This window comes from Pleurodeles waltl, chromosome 7 (genome assembly GCF_031143425.1).
Source record: "Pleurodeles waltl isolate 20211129_DDA chromosome 7, aPleWal1.hap1.20221129, whole genome shotgun sequence".
Lineage (NCBI taxonomy): Eukaryota > Metazoa > Chordata > Amphibia > Caudata > Salamandridae > Pleurodeles > Pleurodeles waltl.
Genome location: NC_090446.1, coordinates 1,518,921,633 through 1,518,938,144, shown reverse-complemented (window position 1 = coordinate 1,518,938,144; position 16,512 = coordinate 1,518,921,633). Strand labels below are relative to the sequence as shown.

General features: G+C 45.2%; 1 protein-coding gene across 2 annotated transcripts in view; it reads left to right on the top strand.

Annotated features, from left to right (window-relative positions):
• Positions 1-16,512, top strand: part of CADM4 (cell adhesion molecule 4) — a 905,868-nt gene that overhangs the window by 618,488 nt on the left and 270,868 nt on the right. For both annotated transcript variants that reach the window (XM_069201342.1, XM_069201341.1), the window contains exon 2: positions 4,796-4,942. In XM_069201342.1, coding sequence (XP_069057443.1) covers positions 4,796-4,942 — 147 coding nt within the window. The remainder of the gene's footprint in view (positions 1-4,795; positions 4,943-16,512) is intronic.

The following is a 16,512-nucleotide window of genomic DNA, read 5'->3' as shown; positions in this document are numbered from 1 at the left end:
AGATTCTTTCTTAATGGGAGATTGACCCCTATCCAGTTCTGCTAAACTGATTTATTTCTGGGCTAATTAAAACCCCTGTAGACCTGGCGAGCGCTTCCTGGACCAGCCTGCTTCCCAGCTCCATCCAGATGGGACAGAGCGGGGGTTACGGGGGAAGGGGACAGGTGTGTCAGAATAATCTAGCTCCCAGTGACGGAATCACAGTTTTTCTGAAATAACCGCTATGTGTTCTAGCACCGATTGGCATGGAATGGCTGGCTTAGCTCCATACAGGGTGTGTTGAGAACACAGGCAGTAATAAACCTCTAGCGACGGTTTAGAAAATAGAAAAGCTTTTTATGAAAGTATTTTATGATTAAAATGAAACCAAACATGATAAAAAAATTATTATTCTCTAGAAAGTTATAGAGTAACAGCCCTTAAACTGGAGTTCAGTATGTAAATTAATATAATTCTTTGTGTATTACCTACAACTGGCGACCAGATGCCTCATCTCCTTTTAAGGCTCTAATCTGGCTTCTGTGCCTCCAGACAACCCGGAAGAGCAAGGGCGCATAGTTCACGGCTTCCAATGTGTTAGAGTTCTTCCAGGGCACCTCTGACTTGAGATAAATCACTCTCTGTCCATTTTAAAGCCAGTAGTTGGGTCATCTCTCTCTCAAGTGTGAGATCAGTGCTAACACTCACAGCTTTCCACATTCGTGCTCGCTCTGGTCACCAGCTGTGGACAGTGGGAGTCAGTTTCACCACTCACTTCCAATCAACAATCTTCAGAGTCCAATCACAACTGGTTACTGGTTTGTACCACTGGTCTGTTCCTGCTCCTGCCTTTCCAGTCCCAGGTCACATCTTCACTGATCCTTGTGAGGAGTACGTCGAGTTCTTAGTCCCATAGACAGCTACAAAGCCTGCGCCTCACAAATACACAGGTTCATTCTTTAGGGTATGTTCCAGTCCCATCTCACATACCTTCATGGGCTGGACCTTTTCATGACATGTGGCGATTCCAGATTTTCCAATTGAGGGATGCCAGACTGTGTTAGTTGTAGACAAGCATAGCAGAGGGGGTGGCTACCCATAACTTACCTGCTTCTCCGACCACACCTGTATATGACAATTTCCCTCACTTCAGTCATGCCCCTTTAAATGAGTCGAGAGTCATAGGTATGTTAAAAATATCTCATCCTTCACCCTTCCTAATGGTTACAGAAGAATCTACCTAAGGGGCTAGTTGCATTGACTACCACCACGTGGCACGTTCAGTGGGATGCTCACCTGGACCGGTTCTGTTGTCTCTGACCCCCAAACTTCTAACTAGGCATGCTTCGGTCATGAATGTCCTTCCTCTGCCTTGGGCTCAGCAGCAGCCCTTTAAATCTGGTCATGCAAAGAGCCTGACACAATCCTTTCTGGTGACGTCTCCTCCAGGAGCCCTGATCCCTTGGACACAGCCCAATCATTCCACTGCCACCAATAACCGGAGAGCGGCTCCTCTTGCCCTGATATGAAGGGCACATTTGGACTCCCCAGGATTGGCCTTTACCACAGAATGCTGCCCTAGTGGTCCTTGTTTTGGAGACACCATTTGTGAACAGTTGGCATATGACTTTGTGAGCATCCAGGACCCAAGTCCCTCTTAAGCCCCATGACCAAGCTTTGAGGCTGCTTGGCCATTGGATGCAAAACAACTGACTGGTTGGGTCACATCATGTGAACTGTAGGGACTAAAAAACCTCCAGGTTTCACTAAAAGTCATAATTTGCAATGCTCTGTCAATATAAGTGTTTTTAAAACCTTGGGGCCTGATTTAGAGTTTGGCCGAGTGGGTTACTCGGTCACAACGGAAACGGATATCTCGTACGCCTATATCTAAATCCTACAATGTCCTATGGGATCTAGATTCAAGCGGACGGGATATTCGTCACCGTTGTGATGGAGTAACCCCACCTCCAAGCTATAAATGAGGGCCCAAGTTTTAATGAAAGTATTTGACTTCACTTTTGACCTTTATTGGCTGTGACCTTTGGCCTGCCTACTCTGTATTTGTTTCCATCTTTCACACCACCTCCCATGTGACAAGTCTTCCTTTGCTGCCCAATCACACAGCTCCCACCGTAGAGTCAAGGAAGGTACGGACAGAGTCCTGTCCGACCGCTGCAGTCCTAGTGTCCATAACTCTGGCCTACGGAGAGTGACCAGGAAATATAGCCTGCAAACCTCAAGGTGCCCTCTAAAGCCAAAAGTAGCCTAAAGTGCACCTTTTGTGCCCAAGAAATTCTATACCACACAGGAAGGACCAGTCTTGGGCTACACAGCTCAACTCACCGGGGGTACGAACAAGTTCTCGTAACACACAACCCCCTGTTTGTGGGATGACCCCGTATGGCGAACAATGGGCATTTCTGCCAACCAATGCTATTTGACAACAAGCAGTAAGCTAATGTCTGGCTTCAATGTGTCAACAGATGTAAACACAGGTATTTACAGACTCTGTTCATGTGGCTTGCATGCACAGATTTTGTTTATCTCAGATCCACCCTTTTTGACTTTGCCAGTGCTAAGAAAAAGTAGCAAAAAAGGTTTCTTTCTGTATAGAACGTGCATAATGGAGAATTGAATGTGAAAAACAGTGCAATAATTGTACTTTTCAGAAGTAAAATAATCCTTCATGCACTGCAATGGAAGCACTTCCTGGAAAGTGGAATGATACGCATCCAATAGCAGGAAGTGAGAGGGATATGCTCCTCTGGGTGGAGCCAAAGCCCACTCTTTGTCCGTTTTAAAGAGCTGGTAACATTAGGTCTGAGGGCAGCAGATGTGTGATGTGAACACTGTGATCCCGGACCTGTGCCACGCCGGATGTGTGCAGCGTGTCCCGTAGACAAAAGACTCTGGGCCTGATTTAGTTTGGCGGATGGGGTTACTCTGTCACAAAGGTGAGGGATATCCCGTCCGCCGTATTACGATTCCATTATATCCTATTGGAATTGGAATACAGCGGACGGGATATCCATCACGCTTGTAATGGAGTAGCCCGTCCGCTAGTCTCTAAATCGGGCCCTGCGTCCAACAGCGTCTTAGACAGTTGTCTAATACGAGTACCGTTGAATAGGACACCGCGTCTGCTCGGCGGAGTCCCGCTCCATTCGTCTCTGACCCCGCCGGTGCAGCATTAATCAGCTCAGTTTATTGATTCGATTTGTGGACAAATCAAGTGTCCATTAAGTATACCCTCTACCAGCAGCAATCAGTCCTCGTTACAATGCAGTAACATCTCATTACTAATTGTTCACGTCACACAGCTTAATAGGGAGCAAGTTTCTCACCCTCGGTGATTCCCCCGCTGGCCCCACCAGGACCTGCACCGCCCCCACACGGTGTCAGCCCCTAATGTTGGGTCCTTCCGGCTCTGAGCTTTAGTGAACAGAGCAGACATGATGGAATAGGAAGGGAGCAGGGCGGGACTTCCACTAAGTCGGCCTCACTCCCTAACTCTGGAGAAGTGTGATCACCAGACTCTGCTTGTTCAGGGCACCAGGGGTGAGTGATGTGGTGTTCTCTGTACAGAGCACAATCTGTGTGCTGTGGAGCACTTCGTAGATCCGTCGGATGTTTAGGGGTGCTCAGCACGCGACCCCAGACCAGTTTCCATTACATTCTGGACCCTGCCTTGTCCTGTGATCAGAAACCCTGGAAGCAGGGGTTACAGCACCCCCAAACTAACCATGCCGGAGTCCAGAAGGTGAATGACCAATAAAAAAGGCCTTTATTTTTTTTATTTTTTTCTCAGTTTGTCACATTTGCTGTACAAAGACAGAGGTCAAATGTCAGGCAATCTCTTCTGGAAAATTATTCATTATTTTTTTAACATGGAAATGGTGTTTACATTTCTTTCTCTGACTGAAAAGTGAGAAGATTTTGTGGTGTGAACTATCTGGCAGGCTTTCCGGGGTACAGGGAGTGTGGGAGGAAAGACTGTAGAATAACATTTTTTCTAACACATAAAATTGAAATCTCTGTATATCAACTGCACACACTTTTCACAATACATCAACAGCAAGGAAAGCACAAGTAAGACACTGTTTTTTGTAATTCTGAAGTGTTATGGAAAAAAAAGATCTCAATAGGATGAAAAGAGGTGATGGAACCTCACTTTTGTGTCATGCAAATGATAGATGTCTGCAGCCATCTGATTTTCATACATTATCGTTTGTGCACTGTGTAGGTTCATCAGTAGAACTGCATGTCTGATGGAAGACCAGTGGCATCTATAGAGGCTGTTTCATTGTAAAATGTGTTCTCAGTAAATGACAGTTCCCTCCCACCCCCTGGTTTAGTCGTGTAATTGTACAGTGTGCTCCAAAATGCGCTACTGGTTAATTTCTACACACTTACCGGCCGCCTGCTGAGTGGGCTCGAGTCATTCCCTTTGACGTCATTTATGGAACATTGATGGCAGCGCCCCAACTCTGGAAACAGTTGCAGGACGATTGTATGTCAGGATATTGTGTTCCAGTTTGTCTCTGGTTGGGTGGAATGGTCAATTTAAATGAGCTGCTGGTCTGTGGTTGTGGTGTCTAGGTGGTCTGTCAGAGGTAAATGGCCTTTGCTGACAGTGTCCGGAGGTAGTCTAGGCGCTGCGTATGTGGCTGTGGATGTTTGCGATTGGAGTGTCTCGGTGGCCAGCAATAGCCTCTTCGTGTCACACTGGCATTGTGTTGGATCTTCATGGGATGTTCTCATGGGATGTCTCTCCATCTTGTCTCATCAGCCTCTGTTTCTTCTTTCTCACCAGCTCTGGGCCAGGAAGTAAAGGCAGAGAACGTCACGGTGGTGGAAGGAGGTGAAGCTGAGATCAATTGCAAGTTGAACCAGTATGACGGGTCCATCGTGGTGATCCAGAACCCATTGCGGCAGACCCTGTTCTTCAATGGCACACGTGGTGAGTTTGGGCATTGTGTGACTGGAGGGTCATGGAGGTGGCAGAAGTCCATGATAGCTGCTGGGTTCACATGACCCTGGCGTGCCGTACTCATGGTCCTTACACTCAGCGGGTCTCGGTGGAACTGGTTTGCATATATGGTCAAGTGAATGAGCACTTCCACCTGGATCTACCGTGTCACTGCCAAACTTTTATGCAGAGGTTAAAGCTGGCCTGTTTCTAAAGGTGGCTAGCTATGCACAGAAGGATAATGCGACATGGGGACTGGAGAGGTTACGTGATTTGTCCTGGATCACACAATGTGCTCATGTGGGTAAACCGGGACTAGAGCTCTGATCTTCTGGATTAAAAATCAACCAGTGGGAGGCTGGAAGTCAACACCTAGTCTTCTCCAGACAGATATTGGCTGCCCTTCATGAATGCCAGGGTTTATGAGAAGTTCTGAAATAAGATTGCAACAGCCCTGCCCACTAGTTTGGATTTTGACTTCATCACACCCACTCAACCTGTCAATGCACCTGCTGTGTGTGGCTGGAGTAGGGTTCAGACTCATGTACGGTCTGCACTTACAGACTGTGCCCTGGAGGTGACCTCCAACTCACCACAGGGGATCTTTTAACACCTGTGATATAGAAAACTTTGCATCAGCAGGATCCAGGGTCTGGAGTTTATGCTACAGACCTGGGGGGTTAAGGTTGTGTGACAAACTACGGAGCCATGTGGCTAGCATCAACACAAGCAAGTACAGTCCCAAAATCAATAAAATCCCCACTTTTTGTGCAAACAAACTTATATTAATTTGGTGAGTCCCAGAAACCTTCACTTTTTCACCTTATATTCTCAGAAACCCTTCTTTGCTATCCCATATACCCTAACATTCCAGGTTATGTATCCATTAGCCCTTTCACAGCCAATATATGTGCCCAGAACCCCAGTTATTCTTACCTTATATGCTTAGAAGCCCTTACACCTGGGTACGATGTGCCCAGAAGCCGTTCATATTGATCTTTACGTACCAAACAACGTGTATGTTTACGTTCTTGTTTTTTGCACCCAGGAGCCCCTACATTCACATAAACACCACCGTATTTGGTGAGAAAGAGAGTAGCATAAACATAACCTTAACAACTGCAGGTCAGTCTTGTTTTAAGAATGAGCTCTGTCAATCCTGGTGTCAGAGTCCTTGTATCTTGGGATCAAGATGACTTCTGCTGAAATCAACATTGTCCTGACCTTCCTCTTCTTCATGATGCTTCCAGGATCCATGGTCATCTGAGCTGATCCAGTAGTTGTGACCTCTCCTGCCTTCCTTGTGTAAGACCATGTTTAATCTTACACAAGGGGTGTCCTGTTGTCCCCTGCATCCCTTCACTGGGGCTAATGAAATTCTGAAATTAAGTCTAATTCTCTCTTAAGACCTCCAGGTCTCTCTCTTAAAACCTCCGGGTCTCTCTCTTAAAACCTCCAGGTCTCTCTCTTAGGACCTCCAGGTCTCTCTCTTAGGACCTCCAGGTCTCTCTCTTAAGACCTCCAGGTCTCTCTCTTAAGACCTCCAGGTCTCTCTCTTAGGACCTCCAGGTCTCTTAAGACCTCCCGGTCTCTCTCTTAGGACCTCCAGGTCTCTCTCTTAGGACCTCCAGGTCTCTCTCTTAAGACCTCCAGGTCTCTCTCTTAGGACCTCCAGGTCTCTCTGTTAAGACCTCCAGATGGCTTTAGCTTCTGCTTCACCATCTGAACATCTCAACAAAGAATTGGGGGCTCCTCAACAATAACTAATGAAGTAACCCTCCTCTTAATGGTAAAACGCGGCTACAGCACGTTCAGTTTTTTTAGATCGCATTACCGACAAAGAAACAGCAAGTATACCATATACCTTTTTACAGGGAAAAAAGCAAAAATTTAAATTTCCTTCCAGCTGAGAAGGCCTAATATCATTACTATATCCTTGAAAGGGTGTGGGTAAGATTTAGCTGCCATCACTTGATGGCATTTGTATGGCCCTTCATCCGCCATTGTTAGATGCCAAAGCACTTTTCCAGGCAAGAAGCTCCTTGTGTGGGAATGACTGGTGTGAAGGGAGTTGTCTTAGTTGTGAGCTGATGTGCGAGGACTTTGTGTTGTGTGTGAGTGACCAGAGGTGCTCTTACCATGTCTTGGGATGCAGCCCTTAGGTGTGATGAGTGACAGGCGTGAGAGATAGATGCACTGGCATTCAGGATGTATTTGTTGGTGGCCTTGAAGACTGGCTCTGCAGATCCTTTGAGTTTAAGTTTTGTCTCAGGTCCTTATCTACTCTGGTGGCAGCAGAACGGTATTCACTTTGGTCCTGGTGATTACCTTTGCGTCCAGGTAAGCCAAAATATGCGGAGGAAGGTTCTGTCTCCTGTCTTGCCACAAAATCCTGGAAAAGCCATTCCATTCACCTCGGGACAGCCCCCTCCCTTCAAGAATTTAGAAAGGGACTCAAAACCTGGCTTTTTGACTGAGACCCTGAGCAGGATGGACGGTGGTTAGTGCACTATACAAATCCGGATGGTTGATTGATTGGTTGAAGGTTGAAGATCTGCGTGGATGACTCAAATTACTGTCATCTGACTTATAAGTATAGTCCTCCATTTCACAGCCGGGAGGCAGATCTCAGACACTGACACGGCCCCTCCATCCACTATCTGTATGTTTACTGGCGTGGACAATAGACATGTTATGGTCGGCCCACATGCTAAGACTTAATGCTTGTGGGGATTACCACAGAAGGCCACTGGGGAACTGTCGGGAACTGCATGGTACTCATAGAATAAGGAGGCCCCTGGTCCAGTTATAATATCTGAAGATCTTCCCTCTGAGTGGGTTTCATGTCCTCAGTCACCTGCCAAGGAGTGTTGATACCTGAACCAGGAGTTGTTGATTTTATTTTGGAACTAGCCAAATTCTCACCTTTTTCTGAATCCTGGTAGGTCTGTTGTACAAGGTCTGCACCTCGGGTGCGAAGGATCCTATTTCCAAGTAAGTGTTTAGCATGTTTCTAACTACTCTCTGCGCAAGGCTCTCAGGATGATGTATTAGAATATTTTTGAGGAGTCTGGCTCCAATGGAGTTCTCATTGGCTTGCTTACCTTGAAAAGGTTGTAAAATTCTCCTTCAGAGTTTATTGAAAGTCGTAAGAGAAGGTAGGTTAGTTGTGTCTGCCTTGTGGGGGTCCTGCTTTTTGAAGAGGGGTGTTAGCTGCTTTCTCCTTCAGATGGTTCTCTATTTTCTCAATTTTTTAGATGAAATCATTGGAGATCTTACCAAAAAAGGGTTTGAGATTGTGGAATCTGAGTTGAAGAAGTCTGGGTTGTAGAACTTTGCCACAATGTTGTGTAGAACCCTTAAGGGGCAATCTGAATCCATTATGCGTGTGGTGTAGTGAAGTTTTTTTGTACCTGTGATTACTGCTTTTTTGACTCTGTTGACAGTGTATAGCGACACAATCTTTCGCATTCTGTGATTTTCTCCATTGGTGTTTGAGTTCTGTTTTAATTCTTTTGATCTTGTCCTTCTCTGTGTGATCATATTCCTGAGCTTGGGCTTGTATAGTATGTGTCCCTCTCAAAGTCATCGCCTGTCAATCAATCGGTATTTGTGTAGTGTGGCTAATCACCCGTGAGGGTATCCAGGCGCTGAGTTGGCTCAGTCGAAAAGCCTGTTAATACAAGTAAAGTGAATGAGACACTGGTGTACATCAGGGCCTGTAGACATGCCTGACGTCTGTTCAGGTGTGCAGCTATCATTGGTGAAGTAGGTGCAGTGGCACCGGGGCACAGAGGTGTGATGAGCCCATTGCACCCACTTCAGGCTGTCTTTTACTTTCTCAGAGGGTAGTAGAGCAGTTTGTTTTCATTACTTGCTTTACTAGTCACTGTCTGTCAGGACTAAGAAATATTCCCAAGCTCCAGCAGGAAGTGGATTTTCCAATAGGATATTCATATACCTTTGGACCAATCCACTGTCTCTAGATGGTGTGGAGGCGCACGGATCATGGGCTTATGGACTTCCTTGAACAGCCTGTTCTAGAGCCAGAACCTCTGTGCCATGGGCGTGCCACTTTCCAGGTGTAGTGCCAAAGTCCCTGCCTCTTGGATTTGGAATAATGCTTTTGCTTGGTTGGTAGAAGTCGTGAGTACTGATGGCATCCTCCATCTCCAACAAGGCTACTGTTGTTTTATGGCATCAGCTCTCTACAGAAAAAAAACGTTTCTAGAGTCAGCACTGCTGGGATAAAGATCAGTAGAATAGCCCTTGGAAGCACATCTTAGTGACAGAGACAAGATCTTGGTGGTAGAGCTACAAGGCACATGGTACAGGAGCATCTCCTAGTGACAGGGGCATGTCCTGAGTGTCACAGGTTCAGGGCACAGGAGCACCTCCTAGTGACAGGACCTGAGGCACTGTGACCCTGGTTTCTTCCACTGTGTGGGCTGTATCAGTCTTGGAGTGCTCAAGTTGTTCAAGAGGAAATTAAATGTTTTCCTCAAACCACAGCTCTGGGCCCTTGGCATGGGCACAACTGGAGTCAAACATTGAGGAGCGGGTAACACGGAGAACAGCGAGGGTGGTCATTGTACGACTTAGCTATGATAACTTCTGGAAGGCCACCTTGGCCGTTCCGGTGCAGTTCATGACATGTGGGGCCATCTGTGGCAAATGGCACATGATGAACACTCTGGACCAGTCTCATCAATGTAAGAGGACTTAAAAGTAACTTGTACAAGACATTCAGGCATCCTTTCCCCAATGGAAGATTTACCAAATTGTGCAGTCTAAATATATTTTTTGTAGTTATTGTTCATCCTGCATTTATGGTTGCACAATACTTTCATGTAATTTGCAGGATAGGTGTTAGTATAGGAGACAACTCTCTAGCTGTCCAGGGACAGAATGCATCCTGCCCAAACTCTCCAATGTTGAATCTTCAGTCCAGGATACTTCATGTTCCAACTCTCATCAAATAGCCTTGGCTTTGAAATGCTTGGATGCATAGATCCTGAAAAGCAACTAATGATTGGCAAGCTTTGTTGTAGTAACATGCACAAATGAGAGAAACTCAACATGCAAGTGTGATTATCTATGTTAAGCCCACATCACACGTGGGCATCAAACAGGGTTCACCAGGGGCAAGACGCTACCCCTGGCTGCCTTCCCAATAGTACCCATGTTCACTGGCCTTGGTGCTCCTCACTGGATATAAAACTCTGAGGTCCAAGGTCATCTTTCGAGTTTAGTGGTGAGTTTCGGTGGTCTTTCCCTCTCCTTATCCCACCCCGCTCTCATGATGTCAGATTTTTCCTGCTTTCCCCCCTCAATCTCTCAGGATTTATAAAGTGCAGTAAATCACCCTTGAAGGTCTCAAGGCACTGGAGTTGCTAGCTCCTTCGCTCTGCTCTGTTCATTTGAACAGCCATGTTTTGAGTACTTTTTTAACTTCTCGGAGCAAAGCAGCGTTCCTGGGGTGCAGGGGAAGGTTGTTCCAGGCTTTGTCCACCAGATGAGAGAAGGAGCGTCCACCACTGTTGGATTGGTTGGTCCATAGGTTGTCTGCTAGGAAAAGGGAGGTGGATTGCAGGTGTTGGCTGGTTGGTGGAAGGTCATTTGTTTGTTGATGTAGCTGCTCCTTCATTGTGCAGGGCATTGTATGCATTTGTATCTCGACGTTTTGTCACAATGCTATACCGGCTCCACATAAAGCAATGTTGCTCTGCCCGATGAGATGCCAATTTCTTGTTGCAGACCCATCCTTTCCAGCAGGCTCTCACCTCATTCCCTCAGACTTGTTCCCTTTCTCCCTCTCTCTTTGATCCTGTGGGGGGAGATTCAGATTTCCGAACGATCATGCTGCCTTATATTGTTAAAAAGCATTATATGAGTTGGAAAGAGAAAAGACTACAGATTGTTAGGGGTTAAAAATGCATCACCGTAGGGCCTGTCAGGTGCCTCATCTTTCTCCTGCAGGAAGCCAATGACCCCATTCGACTGCGAGAAAGAGAGATCTCTACCCTTACGGGAAATCTATATCAGACATCTGACGTCTGAATCCTGATTGACGTCTCTGAATCTGCTACTGTTGAACTAGGTCTCTTTTATATCATAAAAAAATGAAGAAGGAGATTTATGGAAAAACCCTTCCTGCCTGTGAAAGAAGTATTTAAAAATGCTGGCTATCTTAGGTATGCATTGAAAAAGCCATGTTGGGATTTGGCCACAATCCCAAGGTGATAATCCAAAACATGGCCGTTCCCTGCTGCCTGAGTACATTCTTATCAACCAAAGCCTTTGGTGAATGAAAAGAAGACAGACAACGTGGGAAATCACTGGCAGCTTTTAATATGGCAATGTCTAATGCTACGATAAAGTCAATAGGCAGAATGAAGCTACGGCTAAAATGAATACAAAATGGAGTCTGTAACTGGTGATCACTAGTGTGACGGTGGACAGCCAGGCCAAGTGCAAAGTGATGCAACACGAAGTCAGTGGTCAAAACACACATTTCACTACAGGTACTTAAAACACAATATTTTTCAAACTGACCAGCATTTTTAAGGCCTTCAAAAGAGAGGAGAGGTGGAGAGTGTGTGTGTGTCTTTGCCAGTGTGGTCATGTAAAAATCCCAGGCGAAACTCGACAAACAACCTCACATGCCCGACTGAAAGCTCCTGTACTCAACTATTTATTACAGAATATATTTTAGGGGTTTGTAAAATTCGAAACACACCCCCTGAAGCTACGCCCCTGTCTTTGAGGGGGGGATAGAAGCACTAAGAGTAACAAATAAGCAACATATTAAATACACTCCATTTTCACTACAATTGTAAGCTTAAAACATTCTCTTTAACCAATATGTGTTTTTCTCTCTCTCACTCTCTCTTCTCTTCCATCCGCCCTATGTTGCTCATCGGGAGGATGGAAGGTGAATGAGCAATAGGTAGGTAGAGGTTGAGCAGGAGTATGGTTTCTTTTGTGCATCCCACATTCTCCTTCACAAAGCAGCCTTCCTGCTCCTTTGTCCTCAGTCACACAACAAGGGTTTCATGGGTAAAAGGCTCTGCTTTCGCATTGGGATTTGTAACACTGTTAGCACGTGGACTTTTTGTACAGTTCTTCAAACACAGAGTTTTAAAAAAATGCATCTGATTAACCAATCTTTACAAGAACATTATGATCTACGTGGACCATGTGTACCAAAATAAAATGAAAAAACGTGCATCCATTTGAGGAAAACACTTTAAATGTATATGTTGTTTGAAAGCTCACTAAAAGATACTGCATCCGAAAAAATGTATTAAAAAAACTGATGTGTGCAACATGCCACAAAGCCATTACCAAGGCGAGCTCTGTAGGATTAGTCCCATCTAGTCCGCATCAAAACACCAGTTAGCGGTCACCTTCTACCACTAGTATAGCGCCAAAATGCATTTTTATTCTTGAAGCTTGTTTTGGGGGTTTTCTTATAGATTATTGCTACCAAATGCAAACCACTTCCCACCTGTTCCTCACCTGTCTCCACCTCCAGTCACTCACTCATACTGATATACAGGCCTGAAACCTTGATGTGACCAAACCCCACAACAACCTCTACATAGTGTGAGGCACTCATCCACAAACAAATACACTAATAAACAAGAAATTAAAACCATGAACATTAGAAATGCTCCGCAGCATTGTTGAAAGTCCACAAGGATAAATCAATGTACAGTTCCAGATAAATTTCCAGTCTTTATAATTTTTATTCATGAAATGTTCTGTATTCCAAAAATGTATGAAAATTGCTCGTACTCGCGGTCTAGACAGAAACTAACTGATTTCTTTTGCTGTGGATACATAAAGATGGTTATTCAAAAGTTTTATCAGCACAGAAGTTGCAGAGAATATGTACATGACAATGGTTGTTATCCGTACCCTATGACTGTGTATCTGACATTTATTAGCCCTGAAGAAGTCGTTGGGGCAAATTCCCCCTAGACGAAACACGTGTTGGCTGTTTTTTTTAAGAACTTCATCAATGGTGTACTGGAGAGTGTGTTTGCTTTACCACATGAATTTGATGTATCCGACTGAAGAATTTTCATAAATTTTTGGAATACAGAACATTTCATGAATAAAAATCATAAAGACTGGAAATTTATCTGGAACCGTACATTGATTTATTCTTGTGGACTTTCAACAATGCTGCCGAGCATTTGTAATGTTCATGGTTTTACTTTCTTGTTGTTTAGTGTATTCATTAGTGGATGAGTGCCTCACGCATGTTTTTGATCTATTTACTTACTTGGTAAACTTTTTAGGGCATTGGGTGGTGTCCCCTGTGAGTGCACCTTTTCTATATTCTGTGCCTTACTCACTCCTTGAGCGCCTGTGTGTTTCCCCCCTACAGTCACACCCCATATTTTTCGCATAACCTCTACATAGTGAGAGACTTGAATATCTGGTGCGCCCAACCCAAAGTCACTCAACAAACCACAAAGCAGTGGCCATTGCCACACAAGAGATTGTGGCAACTTGAAAGTAACTCTTCCTTGCCCAATTCAAGGAGTTTCTCAGAGCTAAAGTCTCACTTGTTTATCCTTAAGACACTTGTTAAGGCACGAACATTGCCATCCAGGCCAGACCCTCCATCATTGGCTGTCTAAAGTCTGGCATCCTGCCAAAGACATGAAGACCTTTCACACTGAGCCAATCGTAAAGAAGACGATGCTAGGTGCAGCCGGGTACTAACCAAACTTCAATGAACAATCTTTTGTGAACCTATTGAAGGAGCAGCCTCCAGCTCCCTGGAAAACAACATCCTATTCTCTGATTGTCAAAATGGCTCATGCTCTGATGGAGGAACACAAAACGCTGTCTTCTCCACCTGACGAGTGTACTTATCCTATACTGCTTCTGAGCCTTCCCGCTGCCTTTGTTGCAGTCCACCCATCTACTCTCCAGAGAAACTAAGATCTTGGCTTACAAGGAGCCATCTTAAACTTGATCTCCTCCCACCTGTTAGGTCGATACATCTTTATCCCGCTTCCACTGCTGTTGTCCACTCCATTCCCCGCTAGTGCTGGTGTGGCTCAAGGTTCGGTCAACTTGCACGTTAACACCCAGATCATCCTCACGCTGGAAAATCAGGCGGACCTTAACAGCTCTGGCCAAGCTCATTGCCTCTAAGCCATGGAGCAATAAATGCAAACCAAGCATCCCAATCTCAGCTCATCGAAATCTAAGATCCTTACAACAGAAAATAGGAGAATTAGCATCTGGAATCTGTCCCAGTAAGACCGGGCCTCCCTTTCCATTAATCCCATGTTTACTTCTGAAGAGAAAGAAGGCAAAAACAGAAATATTATCAGTGATGCCATTTGGACCCACACAGATCATGGTTCCCATGAGTGAAAGAAATGGCAGTGTGGCCTTGTGGGAAATTCCTCTGACATCTTCTCCTGTCTGGTCACTGGGGTTTCTTCCTCTATCCCGACTATCCCTAGCAGTTTGAAAATTGAGAGGATAGGAATTTAAAGTAGACGGATCCATCTGCATTTAGCTGAAGTAGTTCAAAGATCCCATTGTCCTTCTACTATGAATCCGTATTCAAAAGACTGGAAGAATTTTAATCGCTGCTGTTTTAAAAAAATCTATATCTTCTTTTGGATTTGTGATTTCTGCAATTTTACCATTTGTTCAGTATGGATTCCAAAATAATTTAGCAGTTTCAACGTGAAGAGCTGAAGGGCTGCTGTTACAGCTTTTAGAACGGCTGGTGGTGGTGTTCCACAGGATGTGGACTGAGCTCTGAGAATCCTGAGAAGTTCTGCTATTGCAAGGCATGTGGTGTTATGGTCTATATGGGATATGCCCTAAGTTGTAAGAATGTTACAGGGTGTTCCATGTTAACATTTGGCTTCTGGGGACCTTAAATACTTAACTGTGAAAGTATTTTTTTTGTAGAAATGACTTTAGCTAGAAGCATTTCAGAACTTGGGGCGTAGGCGAATTTCAATTTTTACAAATTTTAGAAGTTTCCAAAGAAGATGAATTAAGGTGCTTACTGTGTATTAACAGGGCAGTGTTTATATTTTTGGGCAGATATAACAGTTTTAGGAAAACAGATCATTTGTGAGATTTGGTGTCAAGGGTCAAGGCCATAAGACATCTAATTTATCCATTAGCAGATGGATCCGTGCTACGGTTTCTATGGCTTATTCCTTGGCTGACTTGCCTGTCCCTGATGGATGGCCAACAAGAAATATTCTTGTATCTTGAAGTGCAGGGTGCTGGCTGAATGAAACCTGTCGAGCAGCAACCTGTTCATCCACACACACTGTTGCCAACCACTACAGAATTGAAGATATTACGTTTGGAGACGAGGATTTAAACAGAGCATTATCTGCCTCAGCTGGACTTTGTCATACCTTCCGCCCCCCAAGCCACGTCGCCCGCAAACCCCTCTAATTAACCCTAAATGTCACATAAATACATCCAACTTTGGTTGACTACTGATGTGGAGTAATATAGAGCCATCTCAACTGCTTGTGTCACATCCTGGTCCATGTGTTCTCGACTGAAAACATGACTACCCGTCCAGGAAGCCCTGCAGCGAGACTAATGCACCCTGCGTTCAAGGTGGCCACAATCCCGGCTACAGAACCGGAACTTCCTGTCCAGGATGCCCTTGATTCCTGTAGTTTTCTTTCTCCCACTGAACAGTATGGACAATCAATCAATCAAATAATTTCTTAAGCTCACTACTCACCCGGTAGGGTCTCAAGGCGCTGGGAGGGGGCGGTTACTTCTCAAAAAGCCATGTTTTAAGGTGCTTTCTGAATGTTAGGAGGTCCTGGGTCTTGCGTAGGTTGGTGGGGAGAGAGTTCCAGGTGTTGGCGGCGAGGTGGGAGAAGGATCTGCCGCCGGAGGTGGTGCATTGGATGCGGGGGACTGTAGCGAGTTTGGCGGATCTGTCGAGTTGGTATGTGGAAGTTTACTCGTTCGTTGAGGTAGGCCGGTCCGGTGTCTTGGAGGGCTTTGTGAGCGTGGACATAGCATTATCATTATGGACCCATTTTTGTGCAGAAGGAACAATACAGAATATGATCCTGGGGTGAGGAGGCTGGGCCGGCTTCGGGGCAGTGCGAATGGTGCTGACCTGGTGGGGGCTGTGTTTAACAATAACTTACTAGATTAAAACACACCAGCTCTAGTTTTCTTTCGGTGTCCTGCTTTCAGGCACCAACAAAATTGTTAAGATAGCTTGTGATTAATGTGCCTGCTAGAGAGAGAACGATCAGAGTTTTGTCTGGTGGTAGTTTTGACAGCATGAAGTAGCTGAGAAGGTTAATGTACCTGCTGCAAAGAATAGTTCTGTATTTTATGTGGATAACTGAGTGGTTCAGTAAAGCCAGACTTTACCAGCGCTTTAAATCAAATGAAATGTATGTGAAAGAGGGGCCATGGAGAGCTGAGGGGCGCTTTTGACAGGTGATAGTGAGAAAGTCCGAGGAGGAGGTCATGGAGGGCCCGCCAAAAAAGATTGTGACACCGGGCGCCACTAACGCAGA